Consider the following 21,440-nt stretch of genomic DNA (forward strand, 5'->3'; position numbering starts at 1 on the left):
TCTAGAATTACATCGTAAACTGAAAATTACACTATTCAATATTGAAAAAAATCTTTTTGCGTTTTTAGGATACTTGTTCTCTAAGTTCTCTAATTAATTTCATTCTCCAAGTACTGAATCAAAATGCTACAACAGATAATTTTGGTGAATGAATTATAATGTTTCTCTATGATTCGGATTTACCAGTTTGTAATGCTATGTAAATGCAGTCTTTTCATGACATTTTACACACATAAGACTAAAGAATCTAGCAGCAAAGAATTAGGTTTTAGTTCCTTCAGCCTTCCTGAGATCAGTAACTTCTAATGGATTGGATAGGTATTATTAGGATATTTAATGTCTCTTATGTTTTTTGAAAATTTAGCCTCATGTTCTAAGAGAGTTTGATGAAGAGGCTATTATGATGTGTTTTGTCACTTGAATCATAAGTTGAGTAAATCTTCGAAGGTATTGCAGATAAGAACTGAGACAAAGTTTGAAGGGATTTAAATAATGTCCATCTAAAGGGAATGTATTTCATAAAATCTGTTCTGTTTCATGACAAACGGAATGTAAAAATATTGATTCTTTTTGTTACCCTCATAATTTTTTCATGAGGCTCGTTACTAATTGCTCGGTCTCTCTAAATATTTGAGGACACTCTGTTGCTATGCCTGGGCATCTGTTGTTTTTCACCTCGACGTATAGTTTCCTAATTTAAGCAACAGGTAAAAGTATGAATCCTCTTTGAATTTTGAAGGCCCCCATCGTGATTGAAACAGTTTCCAGGTACGAATATTTTTCCATTTAAGTAAAATTAAGAAATTGGAAGCAGGTATGTCATTGCCGTTTACCACAAGAGCATCGGAAATTTTTGACCCAATTAATTTTACACTTCCCACAACGCAAGCAAGTATTTGCTCTACTTTTCGAATTCACCCTAGTTTCGCGGGTGTCCTAATTCCTTCCTACGCAGAGAGCGCCACTGTTGTTTGCTATTTCAGCTCACTGTTTGCTGCTATGGTGGAAGTTACGGGTGTCGTAAATAATAATTTATCTATATCAATATTTTCCATTCTTGTGTCTCCAAGTGCCAAAGTATTTAAACTGCAGTGACTATTTGATTTTTCCTCGTGCCCTCTTCACGTTGCGATGTCATTTCAGTCGAAATCATGTAACTGAACTCGAGTGTCGTACGTAAAACTATCCTCAGGAAGAACTGGAATTAGACTATTCTCTGATAATGGAATGGCACTTTAACACAAGATGACCGACCATCACTTGATCCTATTTGGGTGCTTGTGCGTCAATTTCTGCTCTCTTTTTCCATGTGTTGAGAGTGTTTCATCATCAGGTAGGTTAATTTACTGTGTAACCATCCAAACTTAACTGTGTCAAGGGAGGGTTCATGCATGTAGCAGTGAAAAACTCTGTCACTCTCTGCTCAAGAAATTGATAACTTTCTCCCTTTGATGATTCAATTTTTAACTTAAGGGATCAGAAATAATGATCTCTTCCCATACCCTGTAATCCGACGTCTGTGAAGGTACCATTGACTCGAATCACTTTCAATATTTCAAGTGGCTCCTTTCTGTTTATGCACTGACACACCGTAATCAGTATTCAAATTCATGTTCCTGCAACATCCCTTTCATAGCAAGAAGACCCCATGATTTTCTCTTGTGGAAAACTTACTAATAACAAATTAGAGTTTTCATCTCCACTGCTGAAAGGATCATGCTATATTCACCATTGCCGATGCGGCATCAGCAACTGATCCGTGTGTTAACATATGATGTGTGAGCTCCAAAACTACACTTACAGGTAACTCAAAAGTTTTATGGTGGTTCTCTTCTCTCAATGAAATTTGTTCAATTCCAAGTTCATCCTACTAAGCCAATTAATTCTAAATTGAAACATATGAGCTTCAAAGTCCTGGAGGTTTTGGATACAAAAAAGTATCTTTGAATCTGAGGTCACACACCATATCTAGCCTAGAAAATATTGAAACTTTTGTTTGCTGTCAAGAAAATCAAGTCAGGGTGTTTCTGGGTCTGGACTATGGTCCTGGCCTTTTCTTAGCAGGATTTATGAAGAGGCAGCCTAGACTGCGGCCCTGGGCGCTCGACATAAGCTGCTCTGCCGATGTTGAGAAGATCCCAATCGAAAAATTTAGGAAGGAAAAGTAAAAGAGCGACATACCAAAACAGTCAAGAAATGTGAGATAATGGTTGATCATCAGTTCTAATGATGTAGTTCTTGACAATAATCCTCTGGGCTGTGGTCGACTGCTGATGGAACACATCTTTGCACAAGTGGGAAAGCACAGGTGACAACGCCTGGAAAAAAGTACATTTTTAAGCAGGTGAACACAGATTTTAAAGGAGTTGTGACAGAGGTAGGTCAGGTAAGTGTGAAGCAGTGTCTGCACTATGGCTGTAGCCTTGTTGTTGATGTACATCTCTAAGCCAAGACCGAATTTGAAGGTGGCTACCTCGTCACCACCTTCTGCTAGACCAGTCAACTAGAGAACTTACAATTTACTACAAAATAGACAACGCAAGCTGTCTACAAACTACATTTACCATGCCAAGAAACTTGTAAACAACTTATGGTTTCATCTTAGCCACCACTCGAAACTTCCGCACTGCCAAATACGTTAGGGTAAGTAGGGAAGGTAGGCTGGAATTAAATTGGATTAGCCCTTGAGGGCTATTTGAAGTGTCCAAAAAAAAAAATAATGAGATATCTAGAAAAACGTATCCTGCATTTCTAAAGAGCCCCCCCTGTTCTGTATTAAAACTTTAAAAAAAAAACGTTTGCTGTGTGAATTGAATTTTTAACAGTATGCAATGAAACAACCACGAAGTACAGCTTCACATGAAATGGGTCAAATTTATTCCAAGAGGCAGAGCCGGATTTAGGTTTTTACCGCCTGGTGCCTAACAAATTTTGCCAAGAGAGAAATCAGATTCACGCGGTGCCGATGCGCTCGAAATATAAGTTTCCGATTTTCAATCTGATTCTGCAATAGTGAGGAAAATGCGCATTTGTGCAGGAAAGTGTTGCAAACAAATGTTTAAGGAGGGGAAAATGATTCTTTGAGGAATGAGGATTTGTGACACGTAAAAGGCTGTAATAACATAAAACATAAACTCCTCTTTTTCTATTAAAAAAAAAGAAGCAAAAAATCGAAATTTGCCGCCTCCAAAAATTTGCCACCTGGTGCCATGGCACCATGGGCTCCCCCAGAAATCCAGCTCTGGCAAGAGGATATCATTATTTCAATATTTTCTGGATGAGGCCCTCATCCTCCCATCACTTCTTCCACTTTGATCATTTTACTAGGGGCCGAATTTGAGGGTCCTCGGGTCTTCGTGAGCTGAATCTTCCAACTATATTCCATGTCATCGGTGAAGTTGGAACTGAAAAAGTATGACCTTAATTGCAGTGTTTTCAAGTTTCAACTCCTACTTTAACTTCGCAGGAGAAAATTTTCGTACAAATTCTGTAAAATAATTTTTTGAAAGACAAAAAAAAAAATTCTGTGAATGTTTTGCAATATTAATAATTGGTAATTCTTCAAAAGAATAAAGTGTGACAGAAAACTTGTGAAGATGGTATTTTCCTCTTAAATTATTCTGTGAGTTAACTTTTTTTTTCTTTCCAGCCATGGTGGTGACGGTGCAATGAATTTTTATCGAGCTCTGATTCCTTGTGCTGTGGAACGAAGTGATGAGCATATGACTCAGAGAATGGGAGTCACAGTCTCCTCCTCGTCCTGCGATATTCCATCTAATTATGGACCGGGTATTACTTGCTCCAATACCTCAGAACGCTTGGCAGGCCCCGTTCGGTAAGGTCCTAAGGATCACGTACTTTCTATACCTCTATTATCTGGCCTCAATTTTTTAAAATTCGAGTCAAACATCCATCATCCCCTTGTGAGTGCCAGCAAAAGTCTCTTTTCTAACTCACTCAGCTCAGGATCCTAAATTCAGCTTTCCCTCATCACTATTAAAGGATTGCTCCAAAGGGTAAAAAGAGCACCCTAATTAAAAATCAACCAATATTTCAGAGCGTTTGAACTTTGCTGAATGGCCAAACATGTGCGCGGACTAAACATCAATCAATATTTCAGCACTCAAAGACTTGGCAAACAGGGAGTAAGGACGTGCTGATTATGATCAGTAATTAATAAATACTTTATGATGCTTCAAATGTACGAGGAGAAAGAAAGCTCTCTTTTAGAAAACAAAGTCTCAAGTAGATTTGGAAAGTCTCCAAGTTTTTTTTAGGGTTCAGGGAGTTAAGAATTTTATTTTTTTACCCAACCCTATTTTTTGCTAGAGGTACAGAAATCACCCTATCTAAAGCCCGGATGAAGACGTATAAATGTGAAAAGGCCCTAGAAATGTGGAGAGAGGGAAAATTTTAAGGGTAAAAAATTATTGGGAAAAAAGGAAAAGATCATCACTTATAATTTTGGAGAAAGTTTTGTTGAAAGCCGGTAAGAAAAATAAGGAAAGCCATCAAATGGTGCAAAAAATAGGGAAGCCTAGAAGATAATGCGCGACTGCTTCTTCAATGCTCTTATCATCGCAAGATTGACTGATTAAATATTAAATTAATTAATATTAAATTAAATATTTTATTTTTTCCAGGGAGAGGAAAAAGCTAAAAATGGCAGGATTTGCAACGTTACGAAAAAAGTTCATTCGTCGCCGAAGATCCTCAAAAGCTTGTGATCACAGCCGAGTCATCCGCGATTTAATTTCAGATTGGACCCGGCTCGAAGTTATTGCTCTAATTGAAGAGTATGAGGCTTTGGCAGCTCTTAAAGATCTCTCAATGCAAGCAGAACTGGCTCGACCCCCTGCTGCAACATTTAAACAGGACTTATCCATGCTTTATGATTATAAATATTGTACAGATATTGATTTGATTTACCAGGGAGTTTGTTTCCCTGTTCATCGAGCCATTTTGTCTGCTAGATGCCCCTATTTTCGAGATCTTCTTGTGGAATGTCCTGGATATGAAGCACGCATACGTTTAGATCTACGCACACCCGGAATAGATGTTGAAATGTTCTCCTCTCTCTTAAGGTACCTGTATACTGGGGACCTTATACCCACAGATGGAGACCGAGATTTAGTATTCCTACAAAGACTAAGGGATGAACTTGGAACTCCTAATTCCCTAGAAAATGATCTGAGGTATCTTTTGGAAACTGGTGACTACGCTGATGCAGCTCTAGTTTTTACATCTGATAATTCAGATTTTCATAGGCCTGACTCTGGAAGCTCTGAATATGGGTTCCGACCTAAACTAGAATTTCCGTGTCACAAAGCTATTCTAAGTGCTCGGTCACCATTTTTTAGGAACTTAATTCAACGAAGGACAAGATCTGGCGAAGAACGAACTGAAAGAGCGCTACACATACCCACTCGGTAAGATCAAATGTATCTAATCTTTTCTTTACAATGAAATATTTTAAATTTTAAATCCAAAATTTATAAACTTAAGGACTCACAAAGTAAATCCATCATCACAAAAATTCTCTCCGACTTACAAGGGATTCATATTACAAATATGAAATTTAGTTTCCCATCTCAATGCCAGTCGATCGCTCCTTTTATTATTTTAGTGGAAAAGATTCACTCATCAGATAGGTTTGGAACATTTTTAAGAGATGACAAACCTTTGATGCAAGTTTGATCAATTTTTGAGAGAGTGCGGATCTTTCAAAAATCGTTTTAATCGGAAGAGAACAAATTTTTGCAAATTAATCAGGAGAGCATGGTTAAGAATGTTTGGGAACCAAAAATTTGCTCAGCCACAAATAGATAGACCTTTTTTTTCTCTATTCCAGCATGATTTAATTGTAAAAAATTTACGGATGTCGAATGTGGAAATTGATAACCTCACAAATCAACTGAAATTAAAGAAAATAATAGGGCCCTTTGTTGGCTATGGTTGACTACAAGTCGCAAAACCTAACCTGTAGATTAGACTTTAAGTCGGCAAAATTAAATTTGAAAACTTAAGCTGTATGAAAGAGGAGATTTTTTACAGCAAGCTCAAGCCATCCATATTTCCTCAATGGTGCAAACTATTAATCAGCGATCAAATCGGTAACAAAGTCAACATGCGTGCCTCAACTTTTGGCTCCACCTAACTTGTCAACAAAATTTTGGCATAGTTTTGCAGTTTTGATAAAATTTGACTCAAAGAGTAAGGCTATGAAAAACAACGCTTTTGAAACTTTGCATTGTGCGACAAACAAGACCAAGAAAGTAGAATAGGCAGCTTCATATTTACAAGAATTGCATCAGGTTTTAAGAAACTTCGTTCAGGTTTGTGCACCTGTTTCTTGTACAAACTGGAGGCCTCTGTGTTGACTTTATAAAATTATTAGTATGATTAAAACTTTCATCAAAATTTCGATTGAAGAAAAACCTGATACTTACACTGCTTGTACTTAAAGATGAATTAGGTAGAAGAAAATTTGCATTAAAACACTTTGAGTGAGGGTCCCTTGCAGCACTCAGGAATGTTGCTCTTAAATTATTCCTTGACTCCAGAGCAATAAGCTACATCGAAAAATTATTTAGTAAGATGTGTAACTTAATCAATGATTTGTATGCACAATGCTCTTACTCAATTTGCAACACTTCAGCATTGAAAGGTTTAAGGAATCTATTTTTACTATTTTCACAGCCTGTGCATTCATTTACTTGTCCAATTGGAGAAGTTCGCATCCTTTCTCTCTCTTAAAGCTTGTGAGAAGAGATCCAGGCTTGACGTCTAAAGTATAAAAAGTCTTGATGAAATCACAATGGTTTCTTCTTCAAAACTAGATAGCTTCATAATTTTAAAGTGCCAAATATTTTGTCCTTATAGAATTGTTCTGGATAAGAGCGTGATTCCAAAGCGTTATGCCCGTGTGTTACTACATGCAATTTACTTGGACACCGTAGATCTTTCTTTGATTCGTTGTGGTTCTAACTGTGATACCAGTGCAAGAAGTTTACACGAGGTAAATATTTTCAAGTGTTTTCTAGTCTTACTCATTTTGACTTTCTAATTCTTGAATGACGAAAAGTGCTCTTCCATTGCTTTAAATTATCGTGGCATCTTTTTATCTGCTCGGGAAGTACAGCTCGTCTTTGTGTCCTTTTTTTAGGAAAATGCTTTCATTACTGTCTATTTAATTGTCACACCTAAGCACAAAATTTAACCCTCTATGGCATAGTGTTACTTAGTCATAAGAATATATTTTTTGGTTTGTTTAAAATCGAATTATTTCTCCGTGGCATGATGTTGCAAATTTTTACTCAGAATTATCTTTTTTTAAAAAGAAATTATCATTAAAATTTTGAGGGAAAAATTTGGTTTTCCATATTTCTACAAAAGCCACATCATGAATTCATATCCCCCAGAATCCCAGACCCAAAATTAATTCAAGTCATAGAGAATGAAACAAAAGTTCAGTTGAAACTAGAGGCGAAATGCGTCAAAAATCCACGACTGCAATCTAGGAAATCCTTCAAATTGAAACACAACTGATGTAGGACAAACAGACATGGCGGCCAGTAACTAACATGCCATGAAACTCAAAGTGGGAAAATCGTGCTTTAAATGAGTTTTATCCCTCTGTGGTAAGAATACTCCGTGTAATTTGCAGGCATGATATTACCAAGGCGGATCTGTGTGAAGTAACCCGTGTCTATGATTCTCTGTACTTACTGGCCCTGTTCTGTATTTTGTCTTCAGTGTGAAATCCAATGCCAGCAGCATAAAAATAAACAGATCTCAAGGTATACAAATTGTTCCTAAGTTGAATGATTATTTTTACAGGTTGAAGCTTTGACGCATACGGGCCGTACTAGGCCAAGTCCATTAGAAGAGGCCATGGAGTTGTATCAGATAGGTAGATTTCTTGATTTGGACATTGTGGCACAAGGCTGTGAAGATCTGATTCTTGAATGGCTTACTATTCATTCTTTACCAGGAGTATTAAGGTAAGTCATACTTTATTAGTTTGCTGCAGCCCAACTATTATACCTTCATAAAAATGAGAAAATCTGCATCAGAAGCTTCTGCTAATCCACGAAGTGTATTTACTCTGTCGGTGCCATGCCAATGGATCATCTCCATAGCAGTTCTCCCACCCACTGAATTACTTGCTTAAATCCCCCATGAATAGTGTCTCTTCTTTAAGATGTCATGGTGAGAAATAGAATCGCTTAAAAAGTTGTGGTAAGAAAAGTCCGCAGAAATTGAACCTAAATATTTTGAATCTTTTTATTGGTATTGTTTCTGGTTACCAAACAGCTTTTTTCGTAATTGACTCTTAAATCTCATTCACAGGATATCCTCCGATCCAGGAAGTCCTGAATTTTACACCAAATATATGAATGGTCTAGAATTTTTGAGTTCTTCTGATTGATTAAACTATCAGATGATAGCTGAGGGAAAAATACTTAAAAAATACGTACATAAATAAACAGATATTGTACATAAATTATATAATATGAATATGTATATAAACATGAATTCAAACGGCATGCATATTCGTAATCTACGACCCATGATCGATGCTCATTACATGGTCTTTTGTCCAGGTCTGAAATTAGGGGAGGACGCAATAGTATATTTCCTTTTTGAAAATCCACCAAAACCACTAAATTTTTTCTTCATAGAAGGCACTTAATTTTTTTTATTGGTTTTGGGAAACAACTGAAGATGTCCCTAAATTCCTCAGAAAGAACAAAATAGTCAGGGTGTCCTGATTCCTTGTCGAAAGTTCTCGAAGATCATGGGAGAGGAAAGTCCCTCAGTTGCTTAAACCTTAAAGTAGAGATTAGAAACCATGTATTGTACATATGTTGTGTATTATGGCTTTGCTTCATACAAAAAAGTAACAACACCAAACCTCAAAAACAATTAAAAGTATCCATTATGACAAGCCTCGCGTTTGATCAAAGTTAAATGTTTTTTTATATTATTTCTCTCTCCCCAAACCTTTGAGAACACCTGCGCAGGCTGTCCGTGGGCTCCTGACTTTTTTTTTTTTTTTAATTTTTGGTGTATCCATAGGAAGAGCATAAGTGAAGAAAATAACTAGCACAAATAGCAATCTATTACCGCTTTTTTATAGGGTGGGAAGATTTAAAATTTATTAATAAGTTCAGAAAAAAGGATGTCTCTATATTTCAGATTTTCCTATTGGAGAAGGATATGGTCTAAGTCTCCTATAAAACCACATTCACACATATTAGTGGTTGCTAATTAAGTAACTTAATAAATGAGTAAATGTTTATACGCGGCTGGTCTAAAACAGATTCAAGTAACACCTCATGAATAATACATTCTACTTGTTCCAGGTGGAGTTCTCAACCTCATGGCTCGGCATGGGTCTATAGGCAAGCTAAGCACTTTTTACGGGAAGAATTCTCTCAAATCTCAAATAGTCCTGTCTTGCATCAATTAGAAAAATCTCATCTTATTGATGTTTTGCAGTCTGATTTTCTTCAAGCAAGTGAGCTTGAAGTTCTAGAAGCTGTACTCAAATGGGGTGAGCAACAGCTGGTACGGCGGATGGAGGATAGAGGTATTTTGTTTTCCATGTTCCAGAAGGGGAAATGAAAAGCATGAGGGCCTCAAATGAGAATATATCAAGAAGCACTAAGAGTAGACTACTTACTAATTCGCTTTGTACTTTACCACTACTTACATACAACCAGGGATACATTTGTGCAGTATTTTTTTCAGCCAAAACTTGATTAAATGAAAACGGAAAACTGCAGGCTTTCTCATTGTTCACATGTTTTCAACAATGAATATAAAAATATTATGTCAGCAGTCCCATTGACATGAGATAACACAATATATCAGAAACCATTTATTCCCCTTCTATCCAATTCATTGTTTCAGCAAGATATGTTCATAAATTGATTTTGGAGGAATTAGCATTTCTATCAATGTATAATTTATCCAGCTTTCCTGGAAAAAGCGTCGAGTACATCAGAGTCGCTATGCACTGGAACGTTACTGAAGGCAATCTTTGATCGGTTCGTTTCCAGCCTCTTGTTCGCCAAAAATGTGAATCAAGTGTGAACCACGCAGCATTTTCTAACATGGCAGCTTATGGAAGTATCACACACTGCAGTTTTTCCAAGATTTATTAATTTAAATTGATTATTATTCTGGCAAATTCTGGCAAATTATGTTGACAAGAGGCATGACAAATTAAAAAATGTATGGAACTCCCGCTTTTTTTTCATAAATTGTATAGCTAAAAACGCTGAAGGAGGCCAAGAGCTTGGCACCCGTGCCTACAGTATTGCCAGTTGCCGCACACTAGCCTCAGGAGCACTGGACATAAAAGCCTCAAAAATTGACTTCATCTGCACTCCAGTACATGGCGACTCCAATGTACTCCACAAGAAAAATGCAGAAAATCTTGATCTGTGTAACCATTTTCTTCTCCTGCTCATTATTTTTGACCATCTTTTTGAACATTAAGATTATTGCAAGTAAGGAAATAACCAGACCTAAGAGCTTTTATTTGGATCCATCAATATTGTTCTATCGTGCTCCATGAAATTCTCTCTTAAACCATTGACTTATGATTTAATTTGACCCTGCCGGACCAGGAATTACGTTTTAATTTGGCGAAAATCAGTAACTTTGAACACTTCAAAATAATCCAGAAATTCTTTCTCTAAGGGTGAAAATTGACACAATAAGCATTCACAATACAAGGTTTGAGAAAAATGGTGAAAACTTTGAACACAATGATTTTTTTATTGTGGTTCATAGCTGTCAAAGTCGCAAAATCAGAAAATTTTGAGGTTATTTCATGTGCAAACGCACAGTAATATGAAAATATCGTAACAAAACAAGAAATTACCGTACACAATAAGTCATAGGGTGGCCACACTACTCATATAAACATTGATGAGAATGCAATCCACCGGAGAATTGCCAAAATAACGCAAACAATCGACGAACGACTTTGAGCCATCTCTTCAGATCTGGCCCAGAGCAGCGCGGATGGCTGGGAGCCGTCGGTTTAAGTCAATGGGTTAAAAATTATCAGCTTGATCTGTAACAATATATTCAATATTCAATAGCATTAAAACACAAAAATGTGTTTATTCCTCAAACTGTTGGCTGAGCAAAGTTAGGGCAGGAAATTGAGGATCCCAAGATCCTTTTCTATTCAACAAGGGCTCTTATTTTTTCTTTGGCATTAAGAATTGAAGATAAAAATGTAACTTGTCAATACATTACTGTTAGCTTTACGTTCTACTCAGTTTATATCTAATATTTATGTAAACTATAATACTTAAGTCTAGTTCAGGTCTATGTTCCCCTTTATACATTTCATAGAGAAACTTCCTGGTTTTTTCCCTCAATTTTATTCTTTCATTCTTGCTTAGTGGTGTCCTATCTTTTGCCAAGTCATAGTTCTTTAATCTGAAGAAAGGGTTAGGTCTGATTGCTATCAAATAAATTAAATATTTTTACCATAATTAAATAGACTTTTGACTCCTATTTCAATTTTGTTTTTCAGAACCAAATTTAGTTAGTCAAACAGCTCATTCTGTAAGTCGGAAAGGAATAAAGAAGCGGGATCTCAATGATGTCGAGTTGCGGGAAATTCTCTCAGAGCTTTTACCGCATGTTAGAATGGATCATGTGATACCTACTAATAGTGAAATACTCAATCAAGCCATCAGACGTGGTCTTGTTAGTACACCCCCTAGCCACATGATCGGAAATGATGAAAGTGAAAGTTTGCCCAGAGTCAATGCTTGGGTGCGAACAACAACTAATGCTAATGGGCTATTTGTCCGACCTCGCCTTTTCATGCCGTATTATGAAGAGTTGAAGGTAAGGTATAAGATAGATCTTCTGCATTTTTGTGCAATTTTTTATTGCCAAACTAGGTCTTCCTGACCTGCTTGTGTCTTTTTTTGGAATTCTATCAGTCTTAGTTTCAAATCAGAAAAGCAACCTGAAACTTCGATTTGACTTATGCTAAAATTTAATGATTTCCCTCAGTCCTGTCAAAGTAGCTGTAAGTACAAAGATTTCTTTTTTCCTCTCCCTTTGTATTATTCATTAAAAACGGTTCTCAGCTGTGTGCAAGTCGTATGCAGAAATGAATGCACCTACAACTGCTAGCATCATTGCTGCGATGCCTTCAGGAGGTGGGTCATAAGTCAGGAATGTGGCAAAGATGCTTGAAGGGAAATATTAGCGTTGTGCTCTAGGATTCCTAAGGTGGCTTGCTGAAATCATTGGCTGAAATGACATCTTCCAAACTGATTTAAACGATGCCATTCCCAGATAATTATAAAGAAAAATATTAATTGTAAAGTTCAAGCTTGAAAAACTAGCCAGTATATTCACATTTAATGAATTGTACGAGAGATAAGCAGCAAGATACATTCAGTTGCCTTAAAGAGAATTAAATGATTCTAAGAGATCCTTGTAGTAGCACATCGTTAGGCTCTCTTAGATATTGTCTTTATTTTAAACTAGTCGTGATTAGCTCGCTTTGCGAGCTGACACATATAGCCGGAGAGTGCCCCTGAACCCCTGGTTCTTCGCTTTGCGATGAACTTGCGACTCGCTTCGCGAGCCGCCCCTGCCCCACAGTTTTTATTAACGATAATGAGAAGACAATATCTTCGTCTTCATCTTCTTTTTCACCAAGTTTCACAGTAATCGATGGTCCATAAGCCGAGACCGCATTGTAGAGCGCGACCGCCATCTTGGATTTTGAAATGATGAAAATCTGACCAAAAATTCGAGTTTCTTGTCAAAAAATACCTCTGGTTACTGAGTCCCTCGAAAATCGATCTAACAGGAGCCGACTTAGCATTTTAGGCCATAGCCGCCGTATTGGATTTTGAAATTTTGAAAATCCGACAAAAAATTCGAGTTTCCCGTCGAAAAATACCCATTTATATCAAATTTCACCAAAATCCATCGAACAGGAGCCGAGATAGCATTTCAGGCCACGGCCGCCATCTTGAATTTTGAAAGTTTCAAAATCTGACTAAAAATTCCCGTCGAAAAGTACCCTCTGCCACCAATTTTCTCCTAAATCCGTCGAAAAATACCCCTAAAACCTGAAATCCCCTCCATAATGCTGTGACATTACGCGATAATAGGATTCATCCTGTTTGGCGCGGTGCGCGTCAACAACCTCGTATCTCCAATGCATCACTTTATGGAGAAACAACTTTTCGCTCTTCTTTTCGGCGTCCTTGGCAGCGTATTGGGATCGGAATAATTTTGATCAATTCCTCACGACAATTGCTAAGCGTCTACCAAGTTTAAAGGAAATTGCTTCGGTCAATTTTTCTCAAGGGGGGACAGAGTGAGCTGGTACGGCAGCTTTAGCTCGTAACTTTCATCCCAATTCTCGGTATGTTGAACCCTATCTCGACCCGTTCATTTTGATGTGACCCTGGTGATTTTTGTTCAATAGGTGTTTTGCTTTTCGGTTTCAAAAATATAATTTACTCTCCAATAATTTGCAGGCTCTGGTCGAAGATCATGTAATTCAAGAGATGGAACCTATCATTATGCGTCAGCGATCAAGGCACATAGCTGATATACCAGACACACTATACATGGTTGAAGATAAGCCTCGCTCAGATTTTCACAATCCCTCTATTGCCTCCATTCCTGGTAAGTAATATCCAGTTACAGGATGACATTTTTTTTTTTTTTTTTTTTTTTTGCCACAGCAATTTAAATTCTAAATGTGTCATGGATAGAGATTGGAAAATTTTGCTTTCATTTTGCACCAATTTCGATGTTATTTTTGCTGATTTCGATGATATCTTTGTAGCGTGTTTTGCGTTTGGCAGCTTTAAAAAAAGCTATTAATTTGATTAAAGCCATCAAGCCATCGCTCAGTCTCTCTCTCTAGTCCTATTTACAGAGGCACTGACGCTGTACCCAATGATGGCCGATGCTCAAAAACAACTCAGTAATTTTTTTATTTTGAAAAAAAGCGCGGCAAACGTCTAATATAAATTTCATTAAAATATACGGATTTTGCCGATGTTGCGGTTAATTTTGCAGAATCCGAGCGATTTTGCGTCAAATCCGGAAAATGGCCGATTTCGCGTGATTTCGCTTTAAATTTTCGGGATCGGGGGTTATAATCGGAGCTTCTGTCTGGTTTTTAGATTCCTTAGCACATTTTGAAAATTTCGCGGCAAATCGCAGCGGCAAAATTTCTCAATCTCTACCCATGGAATAGATGGATTTTTCCCAACTCTTTGCCATCACTTACAACATCTATCCTTTCAAGGGCTGCAACTTTAGATGTTGTATTCTGCGATAATATCACGAAGCCGAGGAAAGCAGTGCTGATCTCAGGATCAGAGTCAACCCTTTTTCCTAGCCTCTGTTCGCTCTTAATGTGGAAGATTAGCAGTCCAGGTCCAACACCATTCTTTCTCCTATCCACTTTCCACTTTTAATTTTATATGACACCCCCTTCAATTATTTCCACAAAGTCCTTTCAATTTGGATCATTAGTCAGGGATTTGCAAAGGTAGGTGGTCAAATGAAACAGGGCAGTGAAAAACTTTAAAAATCGAACTTAGTATTAATGAATCATACTGATGATAGAAACAAGGGCCTCAGAGTGTTTTCGTTTTATTACTCATGATATTTTTGCCCTATCAGCTTTTCCTGCTTCAATACTCTGAGGGCTTCTTAAATCAAAATCCTCGTTTTTTTTCCCATTGTCTTTAATTTTTTCAAATCCTTTTAATGTCAAAATTATCAGGAGGGTCATTCATTCCACTTGAAATCATCCAGGGACTGTTGCTGGACCAACGCAAATTTGTTTCATTATTTTTATAACAAACTGTCTTTATGCTCCTATTATATAGAAAAATAAACAAAAGAATTAAAATAAAAATGAGGGTCAGTTGAGCAACAGTCCAGTCCTTGGATGATTTTGTGTGAAATGACTCAAATGTTGAACTTGTTTTTATTTTTTTGCCCCTCTGAAATTGCAATACTCTTTCAAGGAGAACAGATTTGAATTTCATCCGGGTGCCTGTATTGCTATGTAAGCTTTAGGGATTCTGATATAAGGCAGAAACCTATATTTCACAAAACTTGCAGCTCTTGTTCATTGCTCTCCTTTACCTCAGTGATTGTATTTTCAGTACCTGATGAAGCAACGATGCATGCAATGGTGAAACGTGAACATAAGTTGCGATCTTCCCCTAGCTGCCAGCGTGCAATAACACTGCCTTTATCCTCCAGGCATGAAATTAACTTGCAAATCCGTCTTCGTGTTGTGCGTGAATTTAATCTCCCGGATATTGTTGCTGATTTGCTTGAGGTAACTTTACCAATTTTCATTCCTTAATATTTTCACATTTGTTTCAAGTTTTGAATATTTTACACCAGGCTCTTGTCAGTTTATAATCTAATTGAAGGATAGCAAGTATTTGTGATGAAACTTTATTATCCTCCGACACATTTTTAGAAGAATCTTATTTTATACAAACATATACGTATATTTTAACTACTTGTCTAATTAAGTAGAACATATAAAATTTGCCCATCACCGCAGGAAAAAAGGTTTTCCATTTCCCTTATCAGTATGAATTTCTCTCTTCTACCGCAAGTCTCTACACAGGACAGTCAAGGTTAAACAGACATGTTTTGCAGACAGAGATGTCGTATGTGCCATCTTTAATTATTGATTTCATATTATATTTTTCACATAATGGCATAAGCTTTATCTCTTGTTTTGCAAGACAATAATTTTCAAAACTGATTAGGTACTATGCAAGCAATAAATGATTTTTAGTCGTGCGGCGATGCCGTATAGACTCTAGGTTTCGCCGGAGGCTAAAAAGTGTCCACACTTTTAGGCTAAGTCCAAGAGGAGAATTTTCGAGGAACCAGTAACATATGAGGTATTGATATCGGTGCATTTTGGCCCAATGGAGATGTTACATGTGCGAGGAATTTGCAATTTGGACTGTTGATTCTTGTATAAAAGTTCGCGAGGAACACAATGGTGCCACTGGTTTTCTCTGAAATCATCTTCCATGCCCAAAAAAACCTCTCAAGTTGAGGCCAAAATGGAGGGGATATCCCACCCTACCCTGAGAGTCCACGTCTACATGAAGACAAACTCTCCATGCAAAGATAGGGAGCAAATACATTAGCAGGGTTGCCGTGTATTCAGTTTTGGAGTCCCCAGATAAATTGGTAGCCCTGTCAAAGTATTAGCTCCCTATATTTGCATGGAGAATAGGTCTTGATCTAGGCTTTGACTCTCAGGGTAGGGTGGGATATTCCCTCCATTTTGGCCTCAACTTGAGTGCTTTTTTTTGAGCTTGGGAGATGATTTCAGAGAGAAAACCAGTGGCACCATCGTGTTTCTCGTGACTTTTTACACAAGATTCAACAGTCAAATCGCAAATTCCTCACACATGCAACATCTCCATTATTGCCAAATAGAATTTCTGATCATTTAGCCATGGTTTGGTAGCGTTTAGCAATCAACTGTGACCATAATGTAAAGAACCCACACAGGTGCCTTTCGGCGGAATGTCGCCCTATGGCATTCTTTATCATCAAGTCACCGTTGAACATTCGCTGTTCAATGGCGTTCAGCAACCAAGTATAGCCAAAATTTTCAGAACTCATACCTCAGATGTTCAAAGAGTGTTAAAATGTGTCGCCAAATGGAATTTCTGATCATTTAGCTATGGTTTGGTAGCGTTTAGCAATCAACTGTGACCATAATGTAAAGAACCCACACAGGTGCCTTTCGGCGGAATGTCGCCCTATGGCATTCTTTATCATCAAGTCACTGTTGAACATTTACTGTTAAGTAGCGTTTAGCAACCAAGTATAGCCAAAATTTCCAGAACTCATACCTCAGATGTTCAAAGAGTGTTAACATGTGTCGCCAAATGGAATTTCTGATCATTTAGCCATGGTTTGGTAGCGTTTAGCAATCAACTGTGACTATAATGTAAAGAACCCACACAGGTGCCTTTCGGCGGAATGTCGCCCTATGGCATTCTTTATCATCAAGTCACTGTTGAACATTTACTGTTAAGTAGCGTTTAGCAACCAAGTATAGCCAAAATTTCCAGAACTCATACCTCAGATGTTCAAAGAGTGTTAACATGTGTCGCCAAATGGAATTTCTGATCATTTAGCATGGTTTGGTAGCTTTTAGCAATCAACTGTGACCATAATGTAAAGAAACCCACACAGGTGCCTTTCGGCGGAATGTCGCCCTATGGCATTCTTTATCATCAAGTCACTGTTGAACATTTACTGTTAAGTAGCGTTTAGCAACCAAGTATAGCCAAAATTTCCAGAACTCATACCTCAGATGTTCAAGAGTGTTAACATGTGTCGCCAAATGGAATTTCTGATCAATTTAGCCATGGTTTGGTAGCTTTTAGCAATCAACTGTGACCATAATGTAAAGAACCCACACAGGTGCCTTTCGGCTGAATGTCGCCCTATGGCATTCTTTATCATCGAGTCACAGTTTAATAGCGTAAGTAAGCAACCAATGGTGGCCACAAAATGTCAAGACTCCAAACTGGTGCTTTTTGGCTGAATTTCGCCCAATAGCATCTTTGATGATTTATCAGTAATGGTGATGTTTATGTTGATTAATTATTACTGTCTGAAAGTGAATCCTGGGGAGAGAATATTATAGGGTTGGTTCAAACAAGTTTTAGAATTTTTTTTCCTTAGCGCTAATGGACCCTAAGGGACAACTTCAATTCATCGAACTGAAAGTTTTCAATTTTTAAACCATCTTTTAACTGTCGGAACTCACTTGACCACATTATATTCATGTTGAATTTAAAGAATATCGCTGTCAAAAGTTGAGTTCTCCTTCAATTTAGCACTTTTTTTCATTACCTTAAAGACCATACGGAAAGTGCTAATTCTACGGAAAACTCAACTTTTCACAGCGATATTCTTCAAATTTATCATGAATATAATGTGGTCTAGTGAGTTCTGACATTTAAAAATGGGTATGAACATTTAAGGCTTTATTTTCCTTGAATTTAAGTGGTTTTTCAGGGTCTTACGGTAAGAAAAAAAGTCTAAAACACGTTAAAAGTTACTTGAACCTACCCTATAATGTTGAGCTATGACTTCAACTTTCATGAACCCTTACTTGTGCCTTTTCAGCTTGATTTCGCTAAATGGAATTATTTATGATTGAAGTCGTGGTTGAGTTTACTATGCTGATAAAATATCATTGGAAAATTTAGGTTTCACCATCATAGTCTTCTACGAGGGCTGTCCCAAAGAAACCGGACTTTTGTCATAGAAGGCGAACAGAGCGTCGTAATGAAGTTTTCTTGGGCTTGTTTGACAGCTGATAAGCTACTGAAGATGCTTGTTTTTACAGAATGCAAACATTGGTCTTGGTAAGGAAACTACACGCTTTGGAATAAAGGAAAGTCAAACGCGAGTTTGGATTTTTGTCTTTATTTCAAGAAAAATTTAGATACAACTTAAAAAAAAAAACCAGGTTTTAAGTTAAAAACTTCGTTGCTCTCTTATTCAAGTGCTTAAAAATAAGGAAATCAACATTTTAAGCAGCTTACCAAGTCATCACCTATCCCCTTCAAAATATTCGCCAGCTTTGTCGATGCATTTTTGCCACCGTTTCTTCAATCGGGAGAAAACACTGTTGAAAATCCGCAGGTTTGTTGAATGATCGCAATTCCTTCAAGGTGAAACCGTCAACCGAGAATATTACAATGGTGTTCTGAGACGATTACGCGAATATGTCCGCAGAAAAAGGCCTGAGCTTTGGAGAGAGAATTCCTGGTTTCTGCATCACGATAACGCACCTGCCCAAGCATCCCTCCAAATTCGCGAATTTTGTGCAAAGAATGCCATGAGTGTCCTCCCTCATCCCCTCTATTCACCTGACCTGGCTCCGTGTGATTTTTTCTTCACGACTTAAATCTACCTTGAAAGGTCGACGTTTTCAAACCATTCCGGAAATTCAAGAGAACACCTTGAAGGAATTGCGATCATTCAAACCTGAGGATTTCCAACAGTGTTTCTCCCAATTGAAGAAACGGTGGCAAAAATGCATCGACAAAGCTGGCGAGTATTTGAAGGGATAGGTGATGACTTGGTAAGCTGCTTAAATGTTTGATTTCCTTATTTTTAAGCATTTGAATAAGATTGCAACGAAGTTTTTAACTTAAAACCTGGGTTTTTTTAAAGTTGTATCTAAATTTTTCTTGAAATAAAGACAAAAATCGCAACTCGAGTTTGACTTTCCTTTATTCCAAAGCGTGTAGTTTCCTTACCAAGACCAATGTTTGCATTCTGTAAAAACAAGCATCTTCAGTAGCTTATCAGCTTTCAAACAAGCCCAAGAAAACTTCATTACGACGCTCGGTTCGCCTTCTATGACAAAAGTCCGGTTTCTTTTGGGACAGCCCTCGTTAAATAACCATCAGCATTACTGCACCAACCAAAATCTAGCCAAAAAAAAAAAATAGTTCGGCTGAAAAAGTGGGAGAAGTTGGGATGTGCAGTCTCAAAATAAAAATACTAGCTGTGATTGGACATAGCTTTGCTTTCATTGAGACTTTCAAATTTTATGAATAAAAAACAGTACGCATTAGCAAAAACAGTTAGTTTTGTCCTTACCTGTAGACCATACAAAAAGAGCTAAATTGAAGGAGAACTTAGCTTTTGACAGCGATGCTCTTCAAATTTTTCATATACTGTACAGTGTGTTCTAGTGAGTTTGGATGGTAAAAAATGGTCAGAAACATTTAAAGCTTTATTTTCCATGAATGTAAGTTGTCGTTCAGGATAGATTCTGACGACTAGATCCTTACTAGAGTAAGGAAAGAAAGTCTAAAATTGTTAAAAGTCACAGAAAAAACACGAAAAAAGAAAAAAGTCGGAAAAGGAAGTCAAATTTACATAACAATTAAATTAACATAAAAATTTGTAAAAAGTATTGGAAATTACGACACAAATGTATTTACGTTAAAAACTGTATTAAAAAGAAAGTTAATTTTAATTAAGAAAAATAATCTTGGTAAATCAATTTCTCACGTAAATTTGACTCAAAATTCATTTAAAAAACAGGGCGGATTCACCTACTTGCCGCCCATGGGCCGGATTTACCTACTTGCTGCCTATGGGCCACCTGTATTTTGCCGCCCCCTTCTCATTCGTTTCGAAACATCAATAAAAAACAACTTAATCGGCCCGAAACAGTAACAGAGAAACAACTTAAAACGGGACTAAGGACGCAAATAATAAAAGAAACACATAAAATATAATAAGAAACCGGGACGTTTCGCAGGGATCACACCCGCATTTTCAACCGGCAAAACAAGAAAAATTAAAAGAAAGGACACTATGCCCCTCACTACTAGCAAAAGTTCGCACGGAACTTTGCGTGAAAGTTAAGTTCCGTAAAACCTATCTACATATGTGTGAACAAGGCCTTCCATTTGTAAGAAATGAAGGTAAAAAATTATGCAAGAACAAACATAAATGTGGTTTAATAATTTTAACTTCCGCCGCCGCGCCGCGCTGACCGCACTGTGTTTGGCGCAATGCGTGAAGTATTCCTACAGTCTTGTAGGCGCTATGCGTTTCACGCCGACCGCCGCACAGTGGATTGAGTCAATTAGAGGGGTCGGACATGAAAGAGCCGTATGCAAAAACGACATTTTTCGCCCCCCCACTAAAACTTATTCAAACTTCGTCTATCAGTTACTAATACTGGAGCGCTTCCTTTCCCCGAATTTTCAGACCCCCAAAAAATTTTGGGGGGGCGCTAGGGGGGGTGGAAGTCAAAACCTGTGACCCTCGATATCTTTCGAACGAAACAAGATATTGAGGCCGGTTTGGACGAAAAATCGTCAAAAATTGCATACTTTAAGATTCTAAAGGTCAAAATCCCAAAATTAAATTTTTAACTTAACTTATGAGCTTTTTTTCAGTTTTTGAGGAAAAACAATTTTTTTCAAACAGATTAAACCGAAATTTCACATTTTTTTTTTTAAACCAAAACCAGTTTTTTAAATTGTTCGTCTGTTTCGCATCCAACGAGTGGTCGTATAAGCTGGGGAACCGAACGGTTCCGGAGTTATGATCGATTGAAGTTTCCGCTCAACGCGCGCTGACGATTTTCGCGCGCAAAAAAGTCGGATTTGACTATTATTAAATCAGATTTAATGTTCAAACTGAGCAAAATGCATTATTAGGGACCCTTGAGGGTTGCTGAGTCCAGGAATTACAGATACTTCCAAAAAAATTCACGTTTTTAAAATTACAGCTCCGGACAGGACCACTGAGCGGCCGGTCGGCGCTCAGTGGGCCTCTAAAATAGCGCTACGGAGCTGTAATTTTAAAAACGT

General features: G+C 37.5%; 1 protein-coding gene across 1 annotated transcript; it reads left to right on the forward strand.

Moving 5' to 3' along the window:
* Positions 1-962: 962 nt before the first annotated feature.
* On the forward strand, positions 963-15,489 carry LOC109040799 (BTB/POZ domain-containing protein 7). Its single transcript, XM_072300711.1, has 9 exons — positions 963-1,333; positions 3,650-3,835; positions 4,644-5,429; positions 6,883-7,018; positions 7,840-8,003; positions 9,369-9,595; positions 11,564-11,883; positions 13,545-13,695; positions 15,198-15,489. Exons 2-9 carry the CDS (start codon positions 3,669-3,671, stop codon positions 15,401-15,403), a joined length of 2,157 nt encoding a protein of 718 aa, XP_072156812.1. The 5' UTR covers positions 963-1,333; positions 3,650-3,668; the 3' UTR covers positions 15,404-15,489.
* Positions 15,490-21,440: the final 5,951 nt, after the last annotated feature.

The sequence above is a fragment of the Bemisia tabaci genome, chromosome 5 (assembly GCF_918797505.1).
Source record: "Bemisia tabaci chromosome 5, PGI_BMITA_v3".
Lineage (NCBI taxonomy): Eukaryota > Metazoa > Arthropoda > Insecta > Hemiptera > Aleyrodidae > Bemisia > Bemisia tabaci.